General features: G+C 38.9%; 1 protein-coding gene across 5 annotated transcripts in view; it reads right to left on the minus strand.

Annotated features, from left to right (window-relative positions):
* CLASP1 (cytoplasmic linker associated protein 1) overlaps positions 1 to 18,574 on the minus strand; it is a 144,174-nt gene that overhangs the window by 10,929 nt on the left and 114,671 nt on the right. For 3 of the 5 annotated variants that reach the window (XM_065750797.1, XM_065750800.1, XM_065750798.1), the window contains 6 exons: positions 15,081 to 15,224; positions 14,268 to 14,374; positions 6,128 to 6,278; positions 4,656 to 4,902; positions 3,675 to 3,868; positions 2,422 to 2,550 (listed from right to left, as the gene is read on the minus strand). In XM_065750797.1, coding sequence (XP_065606869.1) covers positions 2,422 to 2,550; positions 3,675 to 3,868; positions 4,656 to 4,902; positions 6,128 to 6,278; positions 14,268 to 14,374; positions 15,081 to 15,224 — 972 coding nt within the window. The remainder of the gene's footprint in view (positions 1 to 2,421; positions 2,551 to 3,674; positions 3,869 to 4,655; positions 4,903 to 6,127; positions 6,279 to 14,267; positions 14,375 to 15,080; positions 15,225 to 18,574) is intronic. The other 2 variants (XM_065750801.1, XM_065750799.1) reach the window with 1 other exon arrangement.

The following is an 18,574-nucleotide window of genomic DNA, read 5'->3' on the forward strand; positions in this document are numbered from 1 at the left end:
AAAACCGTAAGACAAACTAAGATCTTCCCATTCTTTCTTCAGGTATTCTGAGTGCCTTTCAATCACAAACTGGTGAATTTTCACTTAGTCACTCACTGAGTGAGAGCAAGTCAAAGGGCAGCTCCTCCACAACTCAGGAAATACCAGTGCTGCAAAGTCAGCAGCAAGTGGGAGCTCACGGGCCACTGCTGGATGGGAATTTGTGATGTTCCGGCCCAAGGCTGAGTTTGACCAGCTAAGCCATACCCAAATGGACTCAGTTAAATTTTCCAGAGACTTAACAGAATCAGCAAGCCCCAGCTACAGGTAAAAATACCTAAAGCATTTTCACAGAAATATATATATAGCCTAGTTCATGCAGACATTCAAGTGAAGATTGGGAAACTTTTCTTAACTTCATAATCACCGATGTCCTGAAACTACTGACGGACAGATGTTATATTTCATGGGTTGCATTATGGCTCTGAGAACCCCATTTGAACACGGATCAGAAAGCACACATAACATAGAATGAAAAATACTATGTTCCAATGGCAACATCCTCGATAAACTGCGGATAAAGTAGGTAGGACACAAATATCATGCACTTAGTTTGTTTCTTGGGTGTTTTGTTTGTTGTCTGTTGGTTTTTTTTAGTACCAGCACAAGAAACAGCACATGCCTCCTCCAGCATACAGCAGGTAACACCAAACACCCATTCTTCAGGCTGTTCGCTCCTATTGCAGCACCAACACCAATGCTTAGCACAGCTGTACAAACAATTGTTTAGGGACAGAAGAATGGAACTACACCTGCAGTTTCCTGCTACGACAGCCATAACCCAGAGGTCTCATTGGAGCAGTTGTATATGTGATCATTTTTAATGATAACAATGCTACGTTAAACCACTTTAAAAATCAAAGGAATGCTACATGCAGAACAGCAGCTACTTGCTGAGAGCAATACAGCTCAAACTTACTCTTCTATAAACAAGTGCCAGAACTCACGACTCTTCATTCCTAGCTTAAGTTTTACTTTCTGTTTCAGAAGCAGATCCTTCTCTGTTCTTCCTCAGAAGGCATCTCACATGCAATCCTAAAAGACCCTCTCCAGACTACAAGCATGAAGAACATTGTATGAGGTGTTCAGAGGCATGAAACGTCATGTTTTCGACATCAAACCTAATTTCAGTAAAAACCTGTCAGTCATACAGGGACAAAGAGCTGTCAAGGGCATTAGAAACATTAAGAAATCATCTGGAAAGCTGCTGCAACTTTGGAGGACTTTGTGGGGCAAAAAAAAAGGCACTGAGTCAAGGTGAGCTGAAAAGTATGTAACCAGGAAAACTTGCCAATAAAAGGCACTCCTTCAGAACACAATGTTTTGTCTAACTACTTTATCAGGAAATCAATTTACAACTGCTTCTTATTACTCTGAACTGAAAATGACAGGAGTGCAAAAGATCCAAATTAAGGAGAGGAGGATAGGCAGATTGTGGCAGCCCTCATTCACTCAATGGATTGAACATTTTCTGCTTTTGCATTTAAAAGATATCCAGTGTGTTAGGTTCATTCTTCCCTGGGGGGTGTATTTTGTTTTGATTTGACTTTTAAACAGTACAGTTTTGCTATTCACAGCTAATGCAACCTTGTGACAGTTATGCAATGCCCTGGAAGCAGCCTTATCTATACAATGATCTTCATGGCCAAAAACACTCTCCAGACAGAGATACCTATAACTGCTAGCTTAGGACAAGCCTTTTCCAGGGAAGAAGAAGAGTTTTAATTTTAAAGGAAGGAGTTTGGTAACTAAGTCCTTGCAAAAACACAGAAATTCATGTGCTGTTTTCCAGGGTTCGGTTCAACTTGCAACACACAGAAGGTAGAAAAGATTACCTATCTTAGAAGTCAATTTGCAAAGACTGACTTTAATGTATTTCGATCTACTTCCAATATAACCATCATGTCCCTGTTTAGTCCAGAATACTTTTAATTTTGCAGGACTTCTCTCAGAATAGGAAAATGAAGTTCACCCTTCCCTTGGCTTCCTCCTCACTGCCTAAGCTTCTTTTTAGCAGCATGCCCTCTTTGTCCACTTTCTGCTGTCACTCAACAGTTAAAATTTCCCACTGTGGCTCCATTTCATAATTTTCACACAGCTCTGCTTGGGAACAGCCTTTGTGTTCTTCAGTATACTTCCAACCCTTCAACAACCAACCAAATCCTGGAAAACCAATAAACAGTGGCCAAATGCACTCAAAATGAGTCTGTCAGCTTCAACATTTTTCTTCTTGCTTCAGCAAGTATACATCTTTCCCCTTGGCATTTGTGTGACTTCATATCATTCTTTTCTGCTGTCAAGATGGGTCAGCATGCTTGTTTGTTAAATCTCAAATTTCTTCAGTATGATTTTCCCAGTAGCAGCGCTAAAAGGCTCACTTACCTCCTTGTGGGAATCCTTGTGTGCTTCCAGTGTTTTCATGATGGTCAGCTCTGCATAGTTTTTGAACCTTGCTGGCTGATTCCGTAGGATCTCTCTAAGGACTCGCAGTGCCAAGGCTCTTATTGAATGCTATGCCAAGAGAAATCTATGTTAGAAAAAGTCATTCCTCATCAAAATTACATTTTGAAGCAAATTCTCATGGCTCTCTATGCAGTAGAAATCTTATATAGCTTTACCAGCTCTAGAGGAGCAAGCAGTATGACCAATAGCTAAAATCAAGAACTGGACTGTTTGCTTTCTGTTGCAAAAACATTAATATAAAATGAATGTACCCACTGATAGAATCAGAACGACTCTACATGTTTAAATTCCATACTCTTCTGGCAATTAAGCATAAATTCATAACATAAACAGCATTATCTGCATTACACGAATATGTAAAGACATTCAGATTGCATTTGTTTTGCTCTTCCTCTTCTGTTTAACTCTGCAGGTATCAGATTGGGCTCCATTCATGCAACAAAGCTGTTTCTCATGTATTATTGCAGTAAATCAATTCTGTTCCTGTTACTGCTCTGGAAATCACTTTCAATAACAGCCAATCTTTGTAGTCACTACTGACCTATGTGTTAATCCTTCATATATCAAAAGATCATTAGGAGAAGGGATTTATAACATCTGCTTTACTTTTATAAGTGTTACGTTAAGTTTCTGGCCTGGAGCCATTCCAAATAGATCTATCATTTCAGTAGAGGAAAACTTACTTTACTCTGTACTCAACCTTCAAAGTATGCCCTTTGTTATTCATCCGCAAAACTCACAGATTAACAAACTTACTTGAACTTAAAAGCACCAGATCTTCTAACATGTGATGATGCTAAGATTAAATATGTAGGACTACAGAAACTCACACCGATACTAAGAAAAATGATAGTGAGAAAATATTTTCTAAGGCAGTGTATATGGCTGATAACTTTATTTCTGATTCTAGCTCAGTTTCCTACTTATTTGTTACCACACATTCAGAAGGGAGGGCAGAACAGATACTATAGAGAACCTTGAAATTTGTCAAGTACCCAGATAATGAAAGCAGAGTCAGTAACTTCACATAAAAAAAGCCAAACAAGTAGTGCAGCATCACTGATGAGATGCTGTACAAGTGTAACAAACTTCAGCTGAACTGATTTACAGGAAGTATCATTCTAAATAAAGCAGCGTTACAAGAGAGTTAAGAAAAAAAATCTACATCTCACATCTTTGTCTCCAAGTGTTTCCAGGAGCAAGAGCAGAATGGTTTTGAAATGTTCCTCCCAAACTCCAAGATTATCCTCCCTCGTGATCTTCAGCAGTTCCAGGAGAGCTCCTTTCCGCTCCTCTACCCGCTCATTGTGATTAGACAGCTCTTTCAGAAGATCAGCCACCAAATCCGAATGGTCAATGGGTACTTCTAGGACAAATGGAAGCAAGTCACTTGGGGAAATGGGGGAAAAGATCAAAGATGCCCATACTATTAATCTTTCACAAAACAAGCTGTGTGGAACAACAGATCACCCCCAAAAAGGCATCAAATACCAAGTGGATTCTGTCAAGTGGGAAAGAGGACCTGACTAGCCCTAATTTTTGATTTCATATAAATTTCTAACACTGCTCAAGAATCTGAACATGGCTTCTAACAAATCTAGATGTTGACTAGATTTTATCCAGTTCCAATAATTACTTCTACAAGAGGAGAACCGCCAGTTTGTCCCAGACACACGCCCAAAAACCAGTGATCACATGCGTAACCTTTAGATCAAAGTACAATGAGTCATCAGTATAATGCAAAGGAATAAAGCTAAGGTGCAGCATCATTTAAATGAAGTGAAACACTCAATAACAAGCCAATGAGTCATTTGAGTTTCAGAGAAGAAGGCCCCCAAATCAGTGTTCCTTGAAGATATACTTAATTCAGACTTTAAGGGACTAGTTTGAGAAAAACTCCAAAGGAAAAAGTAAGAGAAAAAATAATAAAGAACCATTCAAATTACAGTATAGCACTTTCTCAATATCAATAAATCAAGTTCTGCTGCCACGTGAGAACAGAGAATATGAATATTTCATGCCAAGCCTTGTCTCACTTGCAAAGTAATACACAACTTATACATGGACAGGCATGTATCGGAGAGTACTGCACATATACAAATGCAGGAACAGAACAATCTGCCAACAGTTATACAAGATAAACTAATACAAACCATCCCGAAGCTGATCCATGTCATCATCAAAGACTGCTTCCTTGAGGGCAGTCTTGTCGTAAGTGTTAATTGTGTCGGAATAAGGATAGGGGTTATACTCTCGAGCACGTGGTCCTGAAAATGCACGGGGTGGCTGAGTGTTAAGTAGAGAGGTTTTGTTATCTAGAGCCATCCTTCCTCCTTCTACAGCGTCACTACCTCCCCGGACATCGCTGACAGGTACTGCAAGGCCACCATCTCGAGACACCTGAAAACCAAACACAAAAAGCATAAGACTACAAAAAGGCTACAACTTCCACAGAATTTGAGTTCATTCACCAACAGGATCACACCCATAAACGGTGTAGAATCCTTTATGTATACGTAATACTTAGACTACCACCTCTTTCCCTAACTTAGGTGACAAAAGCATCTCATGATCATAAGGCAAAAAGCTATGCTGACATTCCTAAACAGAAATATTTCTAAAACTGCACAGGCTAGGAAAAAAAGAAAAATCAAACAAGGAGCAGGACCAATCTACTAATAAGGAAAATAAAGGAAAGAAAAGCAACATTGTTCTCAAAAATTCTCACAAATGACGCACAGCAAGCTAATGTGAAATAGTCAACAATGGAGTCCCAAAGAAAAACATGAGATCACCAAGAATTTTTAACTTTTCAGACTAATTGTCTACTCTAACCTATACTAGTTTGTCCACACAGGAAGCAAAAACAACACTTAATTCACAGATTTTGAATTTCATGTATTTAATTAAAAAATGCATTTAATAAGAAGTTAAATAGTTTTAAGGGAGAAAGGAACTACACGCTTGGTGCCTCAACATTTACAGAATCATAGAATCATTAAGATTAGAAAAGACCTCTAGGATCATCTAAGTTCAACCACCACCAATATTGCACACTAAACTATGTCCGTAAGTATCACATCTACACATTTCTTGAACACCTTCAGGATCAGCGACTCTACCACCTCCGTGGGCAGCCTGTTTCAATGCACTACCATTCTTGGAGAAGAGGCATTTCCTAACATCCAACCTGAACCTTCCCTGGTACAATTTGGGGCCATTCTCTCTTGTCCTATCACAGTTACCTGGGAAAATAGGCCAACCACCATCTCACCACAGTCTCCTTCCAAGGAGTTGCAGAGAATCATTACGGTCTCAACTGAGCCTCTTTTCCAGACTAAACAATCCCAGTTCCCCTCAGTCATTTCCCATAAGACTTGTGCTCATGACCTTTCACAGTTTCATTGCCTTTCTATGGATGTGCTCCAGGGCCTCGATATCTTTCTCGTACAGTGAGATGTCTAAAGGGTAAAGCGTTTGAAATTACTGAGAATATAACACTTCTAAGAAAAATCCAGTTACCAAGAGCAACTGGATTTTGTACACTAGTTAACAATCCAAATCCAAGCTTGAAAACCATAAAAATTTCACATATCCCTAAATATTAATCAAATCAAACACTTACCATGTCACAGTCTTTCTTTCCATCACGTTTGATTGGTTCATTCAGGTCCTCTTGACTACGGAAACTAAATTTTTCAATTGCTTCTGTGACTCCACGAAGAGAGCTGTAGATTTCATCAGAATTTAGGTTCTCCGTGTCATAATCCAGCATACTAAAGACCAAACGTATATGAAATGTTACACAAGAAATTGGAATCAACTTTCGACTTAACAGATAAATGTCAAGTTGGAAACAGATGATTTGGCGTATCATTTGTAATAGTGACTTTTAACAAAACATGAATGAATTCAAAGTAGACTTCAGGTCTGAGTCTCCTAGATTTAGCCCAGTCTGAGAGGAGGAACTCTACTGAAAAAAGTGGTCTTATATTACTGTAATTGAGGAGAAATCAGGTCCGTGTCTGTTACACCCCAAAGAAGTGAATGTGCTAGCTTCTATCAACAACAACAACAACAAAAAAACCATCCCCATAAAGGTAACAGTGTTCACACAAAAGAAAAAAAGATAATCACTATGAGAACTCAAAGGGTTCTCACAGCTAGTGGATATGAAATCAACAGAATTTAAGCTTCATAATATATAAAATATATTCTGTCAGTGAACTGAAACGCAACAGATTTAAACAGAAACAGAAATGAAAATGTATCTTGACATAAAGCTTAGTCTATCCTAACCCAGTTTTCATTTATAGAGAAGTAAAAGCAGAATCACTTGCAAGATGCCTTGAAAAAAGCTTTTCAGTAATGAGCCTAAATTTGAGAATTCCCTCACTAAAAATCAAATACTTTCTTGTAGTCAGTCTGTTTCTTCAGAAGTATAAAGCTAAGGTGTTAACCAAAATTAAGTACCATGGAAAAAATGCCCAGCATGCAAGGGCAGATGATACAGGGGAAAAAAAAAAAAAGAAAATAAGATGATAAGATGTGGCTAGGACAAGAAGTTCCTACATGCTATGAGAAAACTAAAAGACAGTATTGGCAAGACTTTGCTCTAGCCAGGGAGAAGTTGAGCCCGTATGACAGTTTTCTAAGAGAGATTTAAAGAAGAGACCCAGTCACTGACAGCAATTGCTCTGGGGGTGTCTCAGATCTTAGTAGAGCCAGAAGCAAAGAAAGCAAAAGAATTTAAGACATTTACATCAAGTTGTTAGTCAATAAATGAAGCAGCTCCCTATAGCTGTCAATCAGTATTTCTTAACAGTGTGGGAAGGATGACAGGATGGGCTTGGAGGAAGATGGCTGAACAAAGCCGTATCCCTTTCCCACAAAAGAAAGATTACTTGTGAGGTGGTGAGAAGAAGAAAAAAATCTCTTTTGAATCCTGGGTACACAGTTGTCATTTTCTGTGCAACTACAAGTAGAACGTTCATTACCTAGAATTACTACTTTTTTTCTGGAAGAAACCTGAGAACTTAAGACAAAGGATAACATTTGTGTTGCCCAAATCCTTTAGGATTAACACACTGAAAATAGCCATAATCTCTAGCTCCAAGCAACTGTATTGCCCTACAGTCACACAAGCACCAGCACAATGCATTCTGGCAAAGAAACCAAAGAACAGTGCCCTGACTTTAAACGGTGTCCATCCAGTCAGGAAGAAAAAGTCACCACTGAAACAACAGAGTAAACCAGGCAACAAAAGCTGTTTGTCAGCCTACAAAAGTCAGAGTACTTAGGACCTTTCAGATAATTGAATGACAACATTGCTTTACAGACTCCCCAGAAAAGTAAATGAAGTTTTAAAATTCTTTGTAAGTATCAGTCATGGAGAAGACAACCTTTGCTTCATACCATCTTGAAAATATTAATCTTGTGTATTAATCCATAGATCTCTGGAAGTGAGCAACTGTAGTGCTGTTCTAGAAAGTATATATTGATTGTAACTGTGCACCCACACCAAGAAAAGAAATGACTTATCAAAGATCATACAATGAAATCAATGGAAAAAAATTAAGAAAAAAATAAATCAAGAAATAGTTCCAGATATACTGACACTAAAAATCTCTGCTTCTTTCCTCAGTGATGAACTTTACCCAATACCACTCCCAAAAAACACAGCAGTGCACATATTCTGCAGTGCAAAATGACTACAGCTATTTACAAACAAAGAACCAACAAATCTGTTTTTTTTTCAAAACACAAAACCACCTTTTACTAAAACCTAAAGAATCCAGTGATTTCATATGTGAAGAGTAAGCTTCTGTAAGAAACCATATTACGGTTGTGTTTTACACAAAACTTTACATGTAAACACACATATCTATTGACAATATGTGTGCTGGAATAATTCACAGACAACGTGATGGAAAAAAAGTAAAATGAAGCTAAACCCACCTTTGAGGGAAAGAAACAGCACACAAAAAAAAAGCAAACAAGAAAACTAGAGGAAGGTCACAGGATGAAACAGAAGTGAGTTGAGATGAGCAGTGTTTAGGGATGTCACAGCATTATTTTCCATCTTCTGCTGCACTACAACAATACAGCCCTCCACGAAATAAAATCTGGCTGTTTTGCAGTCTGACATAAAAGATTTTACTTTCACAAACTTTTATTCAGTTTTCAATCCAAACTATGTGTAAGTAATTAACAGTTGAGCATCCTCAAGCAGTACACAGTAACTCATTTTCTTGCACTTTCAGGCTCCGGGCTGGAATTATTCCAAACCTCAATGCTAACCAATGAAAGGAGGAAAAATTAGTTCACAACTAGTGTAACCCCCCCCACCCCCCCCGGTCCAAATAAACATCAACCTCTTCCAAGATCAGATAGTCCCAGAACAGAAACTGAATACTGATGCAATGTTTTACACCTTCTGGTATTCATGGGGACAGAGAAGGTATGATTCTATTTTCCTTCTCAGTTGTCACAGACTCCCAGATTTTCTGCTTTCCAAGAACTATTTGTTTGGTTTTGTTTCAGTAGCTTCCCGTTGGGAACTTCTTCCATTGAGGGAAGATGATATCACCCTTTCTCAAGTGAGACTTACATTTAAGTCCAAAGAGATCACATCCACAGAAAGCCTGCTGATGAGTATAAACTTCATAATAATCCAAGTAATCTAACAGACCTGGTAAATTACTTTTTTTTTTTTTTTTTAAATCAAAGCAAGTACACAGTTTTAATCTTGTATATGGGTTAAATGTCTACAAACAGCCAGGAACAAAATGTGAGTGTGTAAGAGGAAGAATAGTGATTAAAATTAACTGTCAACCTCTAAATCTTGTGGAAAGGACACATAATACAACTAATTTCATTACTAAACAGTTCCTAGATGTTCCACACTCATCACGCAAACAGCTGGTGAATCACATACACATCACCCTCACTGACCTCCAGATACTACTGCAGATGCAAAATCACAACAAATGCATACAGAAAGTGCTCAACAATTGTGTTCTGCATTCAGGAAACCCAGCAGGGAGAAATAATTTGGAAAAATTCACTTTGTTTTTCCACTGGCATGCCACATCTCCCCCACAAAGAAAGCAAGTGGCTGATTCATCTCCCCAGTCTGAGAACTAACATCAACACAATTTCTTTTTCAATTGAAGCCTTCCAAAATCATTCCCTACGTTTGAACAAATTATACAAGTATGAAAGGTAAATAGTACTGTGACATCTCAGACAAGTTGGTTTAACAGGTAGCTTGTTACCTGGGAGAATAAGAGCGTCTGAAAGTCTTGTGGGAAGGAGCGGTGGGGATGGAGTTAGGCTGAGAAAGGGGAGGGGGGTGCTTCGACAGCCCGTCTGCACTCCAACCCCAGAACCGACTGCAGTGATCAGAGAAACGAAAGAGAAAAACAGAGAAAGGAGAGGGAGAAAAAAAAAAAAAGAAACTATAATCTGAGTGGCTTAGTGCTGTCATGCTGCCTTGAAGAGAGAAAAAAAATTAAGAGAAACGAAATTAAACAAGAATACTCCACTGAGCCCCTTAAGTCATTGCTCTGGCCTTTATTATTCATTTTCACTTTTTTTCTACCATAAAAATACAGCTCACACAAAAATAGTCTCTCAGATTTCATAAATAGATAATATTCTCTGTAAACAACACTTGAAATGCTTTTGGTGAACAATCCCTGATCAAGCACCTGTGTCCAAATTCTGTGCAGGTATCTGCAAGCAACAGAATTCCCTGGAAGATAGGAGAGCTGGAACTGAACTTATGAAATAGTGAAAATCAGTCTAGAGCATATATGTGTCAGGTAAACTGGGGGCTTGTTTGTCTCTGCAGACAAATTGGAAAGACTGATAAAATCCAGCCTCGAACTCAGTTCATATTTCTTGTGAAAACTCTATAGGGGCCTTTTGGTTACAGTCTGGCACCATACCTTTGGTCAAGGCAACAAAATTTGTCTGTGTTTGATTTTTTACTTTTGCCTTGTTCCTTCTGTGTCACAGGAATTATCAAAATCATCTTCTAAATGATACAAATATTTGAGCTCGTGGAATATTCAGCATGCCATTTTGTTTCTATTAAAATTAAGCATACTTGTCTCAGAATGTCACATGTGTATACACAAGTGAAAGATGCTACGAGATCAGAAGTGGCAAACATGTCAAGAGTTATTCAGCACAAACAGCAGCAATGCCAGTCAATCTGACATGTGGCATCAAATTCACTTGTTAATCAGCATCAAAAACACCTGTTACATTCAACTATTACAGAACCAGACAGTCAGAACACTGATTAGAAATCTCACAGCTCAATATAACACCTACCTGCAAATGGGCCACTGAATAATGCAGGCTTGTCTTTATTATATAAGGTGGGTGGTTTATTTTAATTCTCTTTCCACGTTCTGCCTTGCTCAACCTAATATAGCTATTAAAGTTTATTTTAATGCCATTTTCTATTTCCAATTAAAAGCAAGGATATAAAGCTTTCAAGGCTAATTATATATTTGTAATGAAAAATCATCACAAAAATATTGAAATAAAAATATAAGCTTTTTTTTTTCCAACTATGCACAGGTTTATGGTCTACTAATAAAGGCAAACCTATCCATCTGATATTATTCCTTCAAATATTCCTAATGGACTGTGAGTGAAAATTCATAATCCAAATAGCGTTCATACACTGGAGGAATTCACAGCTTACTATTTTTCCTTTTGTCACACTACATCACTTAGTAAACCTGTGATTTCCTCTATCCAACACAAACCATTCACCTGCTCATTGCTCAGGAAACATTTATTATTTTTACCCAGAATGTTTTGGTTTTTTTTCCTACCACATTCTGTTCTCCCAAGTGTCTTCCTTGCTTTTCTTCCTCAGAAAGATTTCCCTTGTTCTGTAACTTCCCTCCCCAAAAACTATCAGGACAACAGAAGTAGATACAAATGTAGAAGCAACTCACAGATGCAGTGGATATGTTCCAACGATTATGAAAGTAGAAGAGAATGGAGCAAAGGAAAAATAAGGAAGGACTCTGCCCAAAGCCTCACATTAACCTTCCGAGAGCACGAACAAGCAAGACTACTTGAGCACACATTATCACCTTGGTCAGCATGTAAGCTGTTGGCATCAGCAAAGTTCAGTTCAACCAGTACACACAAAATCTATCCAGACAGTTCAAATACACATACATGCATACAGAAATAAGTTAATGGGAATTAGATTCTAATAGTAATAATATGGGAGAAGTAATGTGACCTAAGGGTAATATCTACTTACTACAGATAGGATCAATAAAGCTTTGTCAATTCACACGGAGAACATGGTCCACAAACCATTAATAATATGGGACAGCAGCCCATACTCAGTAGCTCTTTATATATATGTATGTATATCCTAGATTTTCCTAGACAATCCCTGTCTACATGGAAGACTAGATATCTGAGTTCCAAAAATACACATGGCTCTAACTATGACTCTCCCAATCTGCATATCAAGAAAACATTCAAAGGAAAATAAAACCTCCAGACCAATGCTAGCATTAAGAAACAGAGTTAATCTTTCAACTAGACTGCACTCAAGCTGCCTATACAAGGCAGAGGCATGGACAAGGCAAGCATCAGCAGGCAACAGTACACTGCATGAACCATTTTGCTACAACACATTGGGAATGGGTCCTATAGAAGGTACGATCAAAACCTAGTTCAAAGAAGTGCTATACAGAGAAACAGTGATAACTTTCATCCTTTTACATTGCTACCGGAATAACTTGGGTCTACTAGTCCTTCAAGTTTGTAGACAGAAAAGTCACATTCTACACAGAAACACTTACACCAACACCATGTGCAGTACCACAGTGTACCCAACTTCACAACCTCTGTTACGCAGCACACCTTCCAAAGCCTTTTCTTAAAGAACCGCAGTTTCCAAAAACAGGCATAAGCTCTCCCTTGTGCAGTAAGTCATAACCTCAAATTACGCTATGCAAGACATATTCAAGAGTGATGCAGTCCAGCACAATGTCAAAAGCTACTTTTTGAAAGGAAATTCCCAGACCAGTATACCAGTAACAATTTTGGTCTTTACAACTTAATGGCAGAATGCTCTAGATTTAACCGTCCTCTCTAACAGTTTCTTTAGAATATATTACACGTGATAAACTCTCCAGTTCCTAACCCCGAAAAGCTTGAGAAGAGCAACTCTGAATTGAGTAGATGACAAAAGCTTTAACCTGCATCTTGGCACATATAACCCGACACCAAGATGTAATAAGAATGTAAAGACAAATAGAATAGCAGTGAGTGAAGTGGTTAAAACAAGTTGTGTCACAGAGGCAAAAGTATGGTCATGAATTCACAAAAAAAAGGTGCCACATGCAAATGTAGCTTGCAAAATTTCAATATAACCATCAGGAAATGTAATCTGTTTGTAATTCCAGTGACGAATACCCATCAGCAGAGCAACAATACTCAAGCCAGTAGAAAAAGAAGCAACATGGTTGGAACCATTCCCCTGAAACTCTATCACTTAATTTCTTAACGAAACTGTTGTTGAAAAGCCTCATAACTGAGAACTCAAACTTGACTTGGAAACTCACAGTCTGGTTTTGGATTACAGCAGATTTAGGGTTACAAAGATGTATTCAGATATACAGAATTTCCTCAGGAAACTCTGCCTTCCCGAGGTGCTGCTGAAATAGTTTAACTACTTAATTAAAAGCTAACAATCTGTGTTTTTGTGACACGTGGGAAGTCAAATGTTAAGCATCCCCTTCAGATAATGTTTAGCAAGTCATGACAGGGCTGATTAACAGATTTCAGTGTTAATTACTATACTGGACTATGAACTGCCATCCCTGCCCAGTGTGTTTCCTCCTGTTTCTCCTTAAGCCACAGCAAAGTGATTCTTCCTAATGAAGCAGGGCTTTTAAGCTTTCCCAGCATGAATCATCACAGCATAACCAGGTGACAACCTAATAGCTCCCGTATTTCTATGGTCCCAGAGGACACTGTTTAAATCCATATCACCTCTGCTCTTAAGTTTTTCTGGTATAAAAAAAATGTGTATTTTTACCATGGAGGAGTTTGTGTTGACAGAATAATCCTTCAAGAGGACTAATATAATTCTAGGGTAGCACCTGCAGCTTCAGTAAGACACCTGATTGCAACAGTCACGCCAAAGGATTAGGATGCTGTTCTGCTAGTGACCAAGGAGAGAGGTGATTTGTGAGGTGTTCAACACTGAAATACAGTCACCACCTCTATTTTGCATCCTGACAGCGCATAAGAGAGGAACAGGGGAAGTTCAGCATTTCTCTCTGCAGCACAAGCACTGCACTAGTCAGATAAATCACTGATCATAAGGGCACACTTAAAAAACAGACAACAGAAACCCTTGATTTGAAAGTCTTATGTACTTTGTGATATCTGCAACCTACACAACACCTCATCACTAATGCTGCCATTTATTAAATCCACAAATGTGATTCTGGAGAAGGCCTGGTTATAAAAGAAAATTAATAATAAGAACAGACATTGAGATTACACAGATCAGCATGAGGACTCAAAACACTGAAGTCAATCAGCAACCATGTGCTGTCATGTTTGAAGCCTGTTCCTCTGAAACAGTTTACAGTAAACTTTTGATCTCTTACTTGTTTTCAAAGTGAGTCATCTTTAGCATTATGCATGCTCAGTGTTGAAATCCTTTAAAATTTTTTAGTTGTTTAATTAACCTGCCACATTACCTTGGAGATAGCCCACCATGGGAACAGTTGGTAGGTGAAGTCAAGGGACTGGTTCTGCTGCTGGAGTGTCGAGAAGGAGTCCGACCAAGGGTATTGCTGGGGGAGCCCTGGCATAGAAACAGGAAAACAGGAATTAGCAGTGTGTTGCAACACACAGACAGGAGTAAACAACAGCAGCAACAGGTCTAAATACTGCCTTTGTGCTAGCTTTTTCAGCTTCAGAGCATGCAGGCCTTTACTCTGGCAATTTAGCAACTTAATTATGCAGCTATTTTATGCATTGTCTAAAGCATTCTGATTGTGTTTGTTACGATCATAAGCAAACTTTTTTTTTTTCCCCTGCAGGCCTGTATAATCATTCATACCACAAGAAAATGGGTAGAAACTGTTCCCAAATCTGACTCACTCCACAGAAGAGGAAGAAGGTGGAAGGGGCTAGAGAATCCAGTCCTTCCTCCTGGAAGCCTAATGCTGCAATTTGAGTTTACACAAAGGTCTGCTTACTGTCCCTATGGAAGGGCAAAGATGAGAGGGTTCAAATTCCAGCAAGTTTCACTCCTTGCTGCTGAGGGGAAAAAAATGTTTAGAAGCAATACTCCATTAACATTCTCTCAAATGATATATGAAGGCACTATATTAAAAATAACTGAATTATTTGTTTTAAATCAAAAAGTAACATCAAACTGAAGCCTCTGCTGATACATTGCTTCAAGACAATAGCTACAGATAGTGCATGCTACTGAGCTTCTGCAGTAGCTTTTCAACAAGCTGCTGTCTTTGAGACTGCTGTTTGCAAGAACATGGGCCTCTCACCACACTGGTGTTACTGGAGTTCTTGAGGTGGTTGTGCAGGAGCTTGGTAGCACCATCCTGGAATGTTTTTGGCAAGGCACCAAGTAACATGGTAAACTCGGGAGTGTTCAGTTCAAAGAGAGAAATCAGGACTATTTGTGCTGCCTGTAAAGAAGAAAATAGCGTTAGTTTCTATTTGGAGTACACAGTTTGTTGGTAACAATTCTTCTGGTTCACCTGTAAGATTCTCAAATAAACTTCTGATACATACCTTGTCATGTTGGAATTGCCAACTGTTAGAGTTATACCTTCTTAGCTGAAGCTTACAATATACCTTTACATTTACATCATTAATTTCTCAGATCTGTACAGTGTACTCAGGTGTACTATCTCACAGCTAGTGAGAAAATCTAACCACTCTCCCATCCAACACATATTTCCATTGAAAAGTTACTGCAAAAAAATTTCAAGAACCAAGAACTAAAAGCTCGAGGGCTGCAATTTGTCATTCCCATACTTTATACTTAAAGTGAAAAAGAGACTAGTTCCTTTCCCATCCAACCTCTCCTCCTCTTAAGGACCCAGTAAATTCATTTCATCAGGCATTTCCTGCTCCAGTTTTCTCACCCCTTCCTGCTTCACCACTGTGTCTGTTTCAGCAACTCGTGCTTCTGGCTCAACTGGAAGACCTATCAGGATGGTGAGAAGAATCTTTCCCTAATCCTTGTACAGGCTAAACCCAATCAGATTCCCTGAATTCGGCAAGTGAAACAAAACAACTGGCAATTTCACTGGAAAGGGTTTTAACTGATCTGTCTGGAAAAGTGGCTGCCATAATAGATTCTCCACTTACTCCATTAGTAAACAAACACTACCTTCAGAAGATATGAAGATACAACAGAAACTGATTCTAAGAACAGCCAAAATGAAGCAACTGTAAAGGACCTCTGACGATTTGCAGCATCATCTTTTCTAGCTGGTGTCAACAGCTACATCCCAATCTCCAATACTTATCTGGATAAAAAAGCAGTGGCTTAGGCTAACAAATGAGGCTACGTGAGTTTTGGAATAGCAGACGTTTAGGAAGAGCAGACATTTGTGTCTCACCCTTTTGGGAATTTTCCAAGAGTTCCTAAGAATGAAAAATAACTTTAAAGAGGGCAAAAACATAATTCACTATTGTGGTGTAAACTGTACATGGATTGTTCTCATCAACTCAAAGTAGAAGGAGCTTTTAGTAAATAAAGCATTTGTAAAGTTGTGATAATTAAGTGTATCTGCAGTTCCCTGTGAAGTGGAATCCATTATCAGATGATGAATTTGGTACACAGAAACCCTTTCAGAGTGGAGGAGTATCAAAGTACCTCATTGTGTCAGTATGCAAATTGCAGTTTGAGCGACACTGATCCTTCTACTCATCTGGTCAATTTGCAGTAACACAGCTTTGCTTATAAAAAACATTTTCCATCTGTAGATTTCAAAGTTTAGTAAGTAATATCCTTTTCATATAGCCAACAAAGAAACTGAGGCACACAACACTCAATGGGCTTTCTTTCCATGGACTGCAATGAACAGCTCTTCAGACTCTTCATTTCATACAGATCATGCTGCATTCTGCCAAAACTCCCCAATTTGAACAGAAACACAGCATGTCATTATTCACTTCATACTGAAGTTCTGAGGATGAAAAGTGGGGTGATAATTTTTCCCTACGGCTTTCTCAGCTCCAGACTCCACTGTCCTTTGGTCTGAGTTTTGGGCAACTCTGTCATGAAGTTTGCAAGGTATCCAACAGGCATCTGTATTCCTGCCAAGTTTCATCCAGCAAGTTTTCAACAACACAATTTTCTGCAATGAAAATATTACTGCAAACAAGATCTCAGATCAGCATGTTGAACTGAATGCAAAGTGACAAGTCACACCAAAGTACATTCCCACATGTGAATACCATGCACATCCTGGACTGTTAGGAAACGGACATGCAGATCTTCTGTGTCTAGACAAGCAGATCTCATGTTCACAAGGATCAGAAAAACAGGAAAACTGATCAAGAAGGTTCCCAGGTTTAGAGACTGTTTAAAGACTCGATTATCTGGAGATACTCCAGCAATTGGGTGCTGCCCAAGGTACGGTGAGGCAGGAAAGGATTTAAGATACCTTTGGTTCCAACACATCTCTCATCAATGGGTTAAAAATAAGATAATTCCTGGAAAACTCCTCTGTAAAAACAGCAAAAAAAGGCACAAAAGTATGTGCACTGCAACACATGGCAACCTGAAGTTATCCTTCTTGTTGTATGCCAGAGGCATAAGCGCATCTCTGAGCAAAATCCTCACCAAAGCACCATCAGGGACTATGTGATTCTGAGGCTTCATTTTGAAGCAGAGGGTTACCTAAAACTTACAACTGAATCCTGACACACAAACACTGATGCACAGGTGCTGCACTACAGGAGCATCTGGAAGAAGTAATGGCTCCCTGAAATCACTTCAATTTCATTTCACTTTTTTTGTGCTGGTTCTAATGAAAGCAGAACTCTGTCCACACTCCCTCTTTGCACAAACTACAGTTTGTTTTTAGAAATGTTTGCTCGTCTGCCAGTATTTTGTGTACACTGTGCTCTTCAGCAGCTTTGTTATTGCCTGCAAGTAGGTCACTGGGCTTTGAATGGAGGATTGAGCAGCAGCTCACAATGCTGGTACTCTTATGTGGCCCAAAAGAAAGCAGACCTATAGTCTGCGTTTTCTGAATAAAAGCCAAGTACTACTTACAGCCTGAGGGATGCTCCAGTAAAGCTCTCAAAAGCATCAGTAGAGTTACGTGGGATAATCTTGGCTGTGTTGCTTTTAAATAGTCCTCATCTAGTATATACTTAGTCAAAGGGTTTTTTTCCCCCTAACTACTGCTTTTGAGCTTTCAAATCTGTGAATTTTCATCCTGTGACAGACTATATAATGTTTCCATAAACACTTGTTATTTCCAAGTATCTTGGTGCTTGTTTCATTACATTACTGAAGAGGTAGATAAAAACAGGCAATAACAAAAACCTCATTTCTGTACATAACATCCTTCATGCAGCACATGTGCTTGATGACATATAATTAGATGAGAGCAATATCAGAATTTTCCTTTGCCTTTGTATCCCCACACCATTAGTGTGGAATGCTAATCCATCTCCTCTCGGTGACAAATCACGTAGATTTGTCTACGAGACCTAATCTTAATGAGGCAGTTCTCTGCTAGCTTAAGCTAGAGAAACTCCAGTCAGTTCAGAGCCTGTCTATGCTAGTGAGGGGGTCTGGCTCCATGTCAGGCTGCTGAATCATTTGCAAAGGGCTGCTTATGTAACTTCGTTATTTTCCTTATAACAATGCAGCAGGGGATCAGGTTCCAACAGCTGGCAACAGCTCCTCACATTTCATACTTGTGCCAGCGCAGAAGTCATGCTGTCTCACTGCCAGCTGCTCAAAGGACACAAGTGCTTTTACCAACTTTGTGAGGGTGGTTTTTGATTT

The sequence above is a fragment of the Cyrtonyx montezumae genome, unplaced genomic scaffold, assembly GCF_038088225.1.
Source record: "Cyrtonyx montezumae isolate F1298 unplaced genomic scaffold, pur_monq_1.0 scaffold_7, whole genome shotgun sequence".
NCBI lineage: Eukaryota > Metazoa > Chordata > Aves > Galliformes > Odontophoridae > Cyrtonyx > Cyrtonyx montezumae.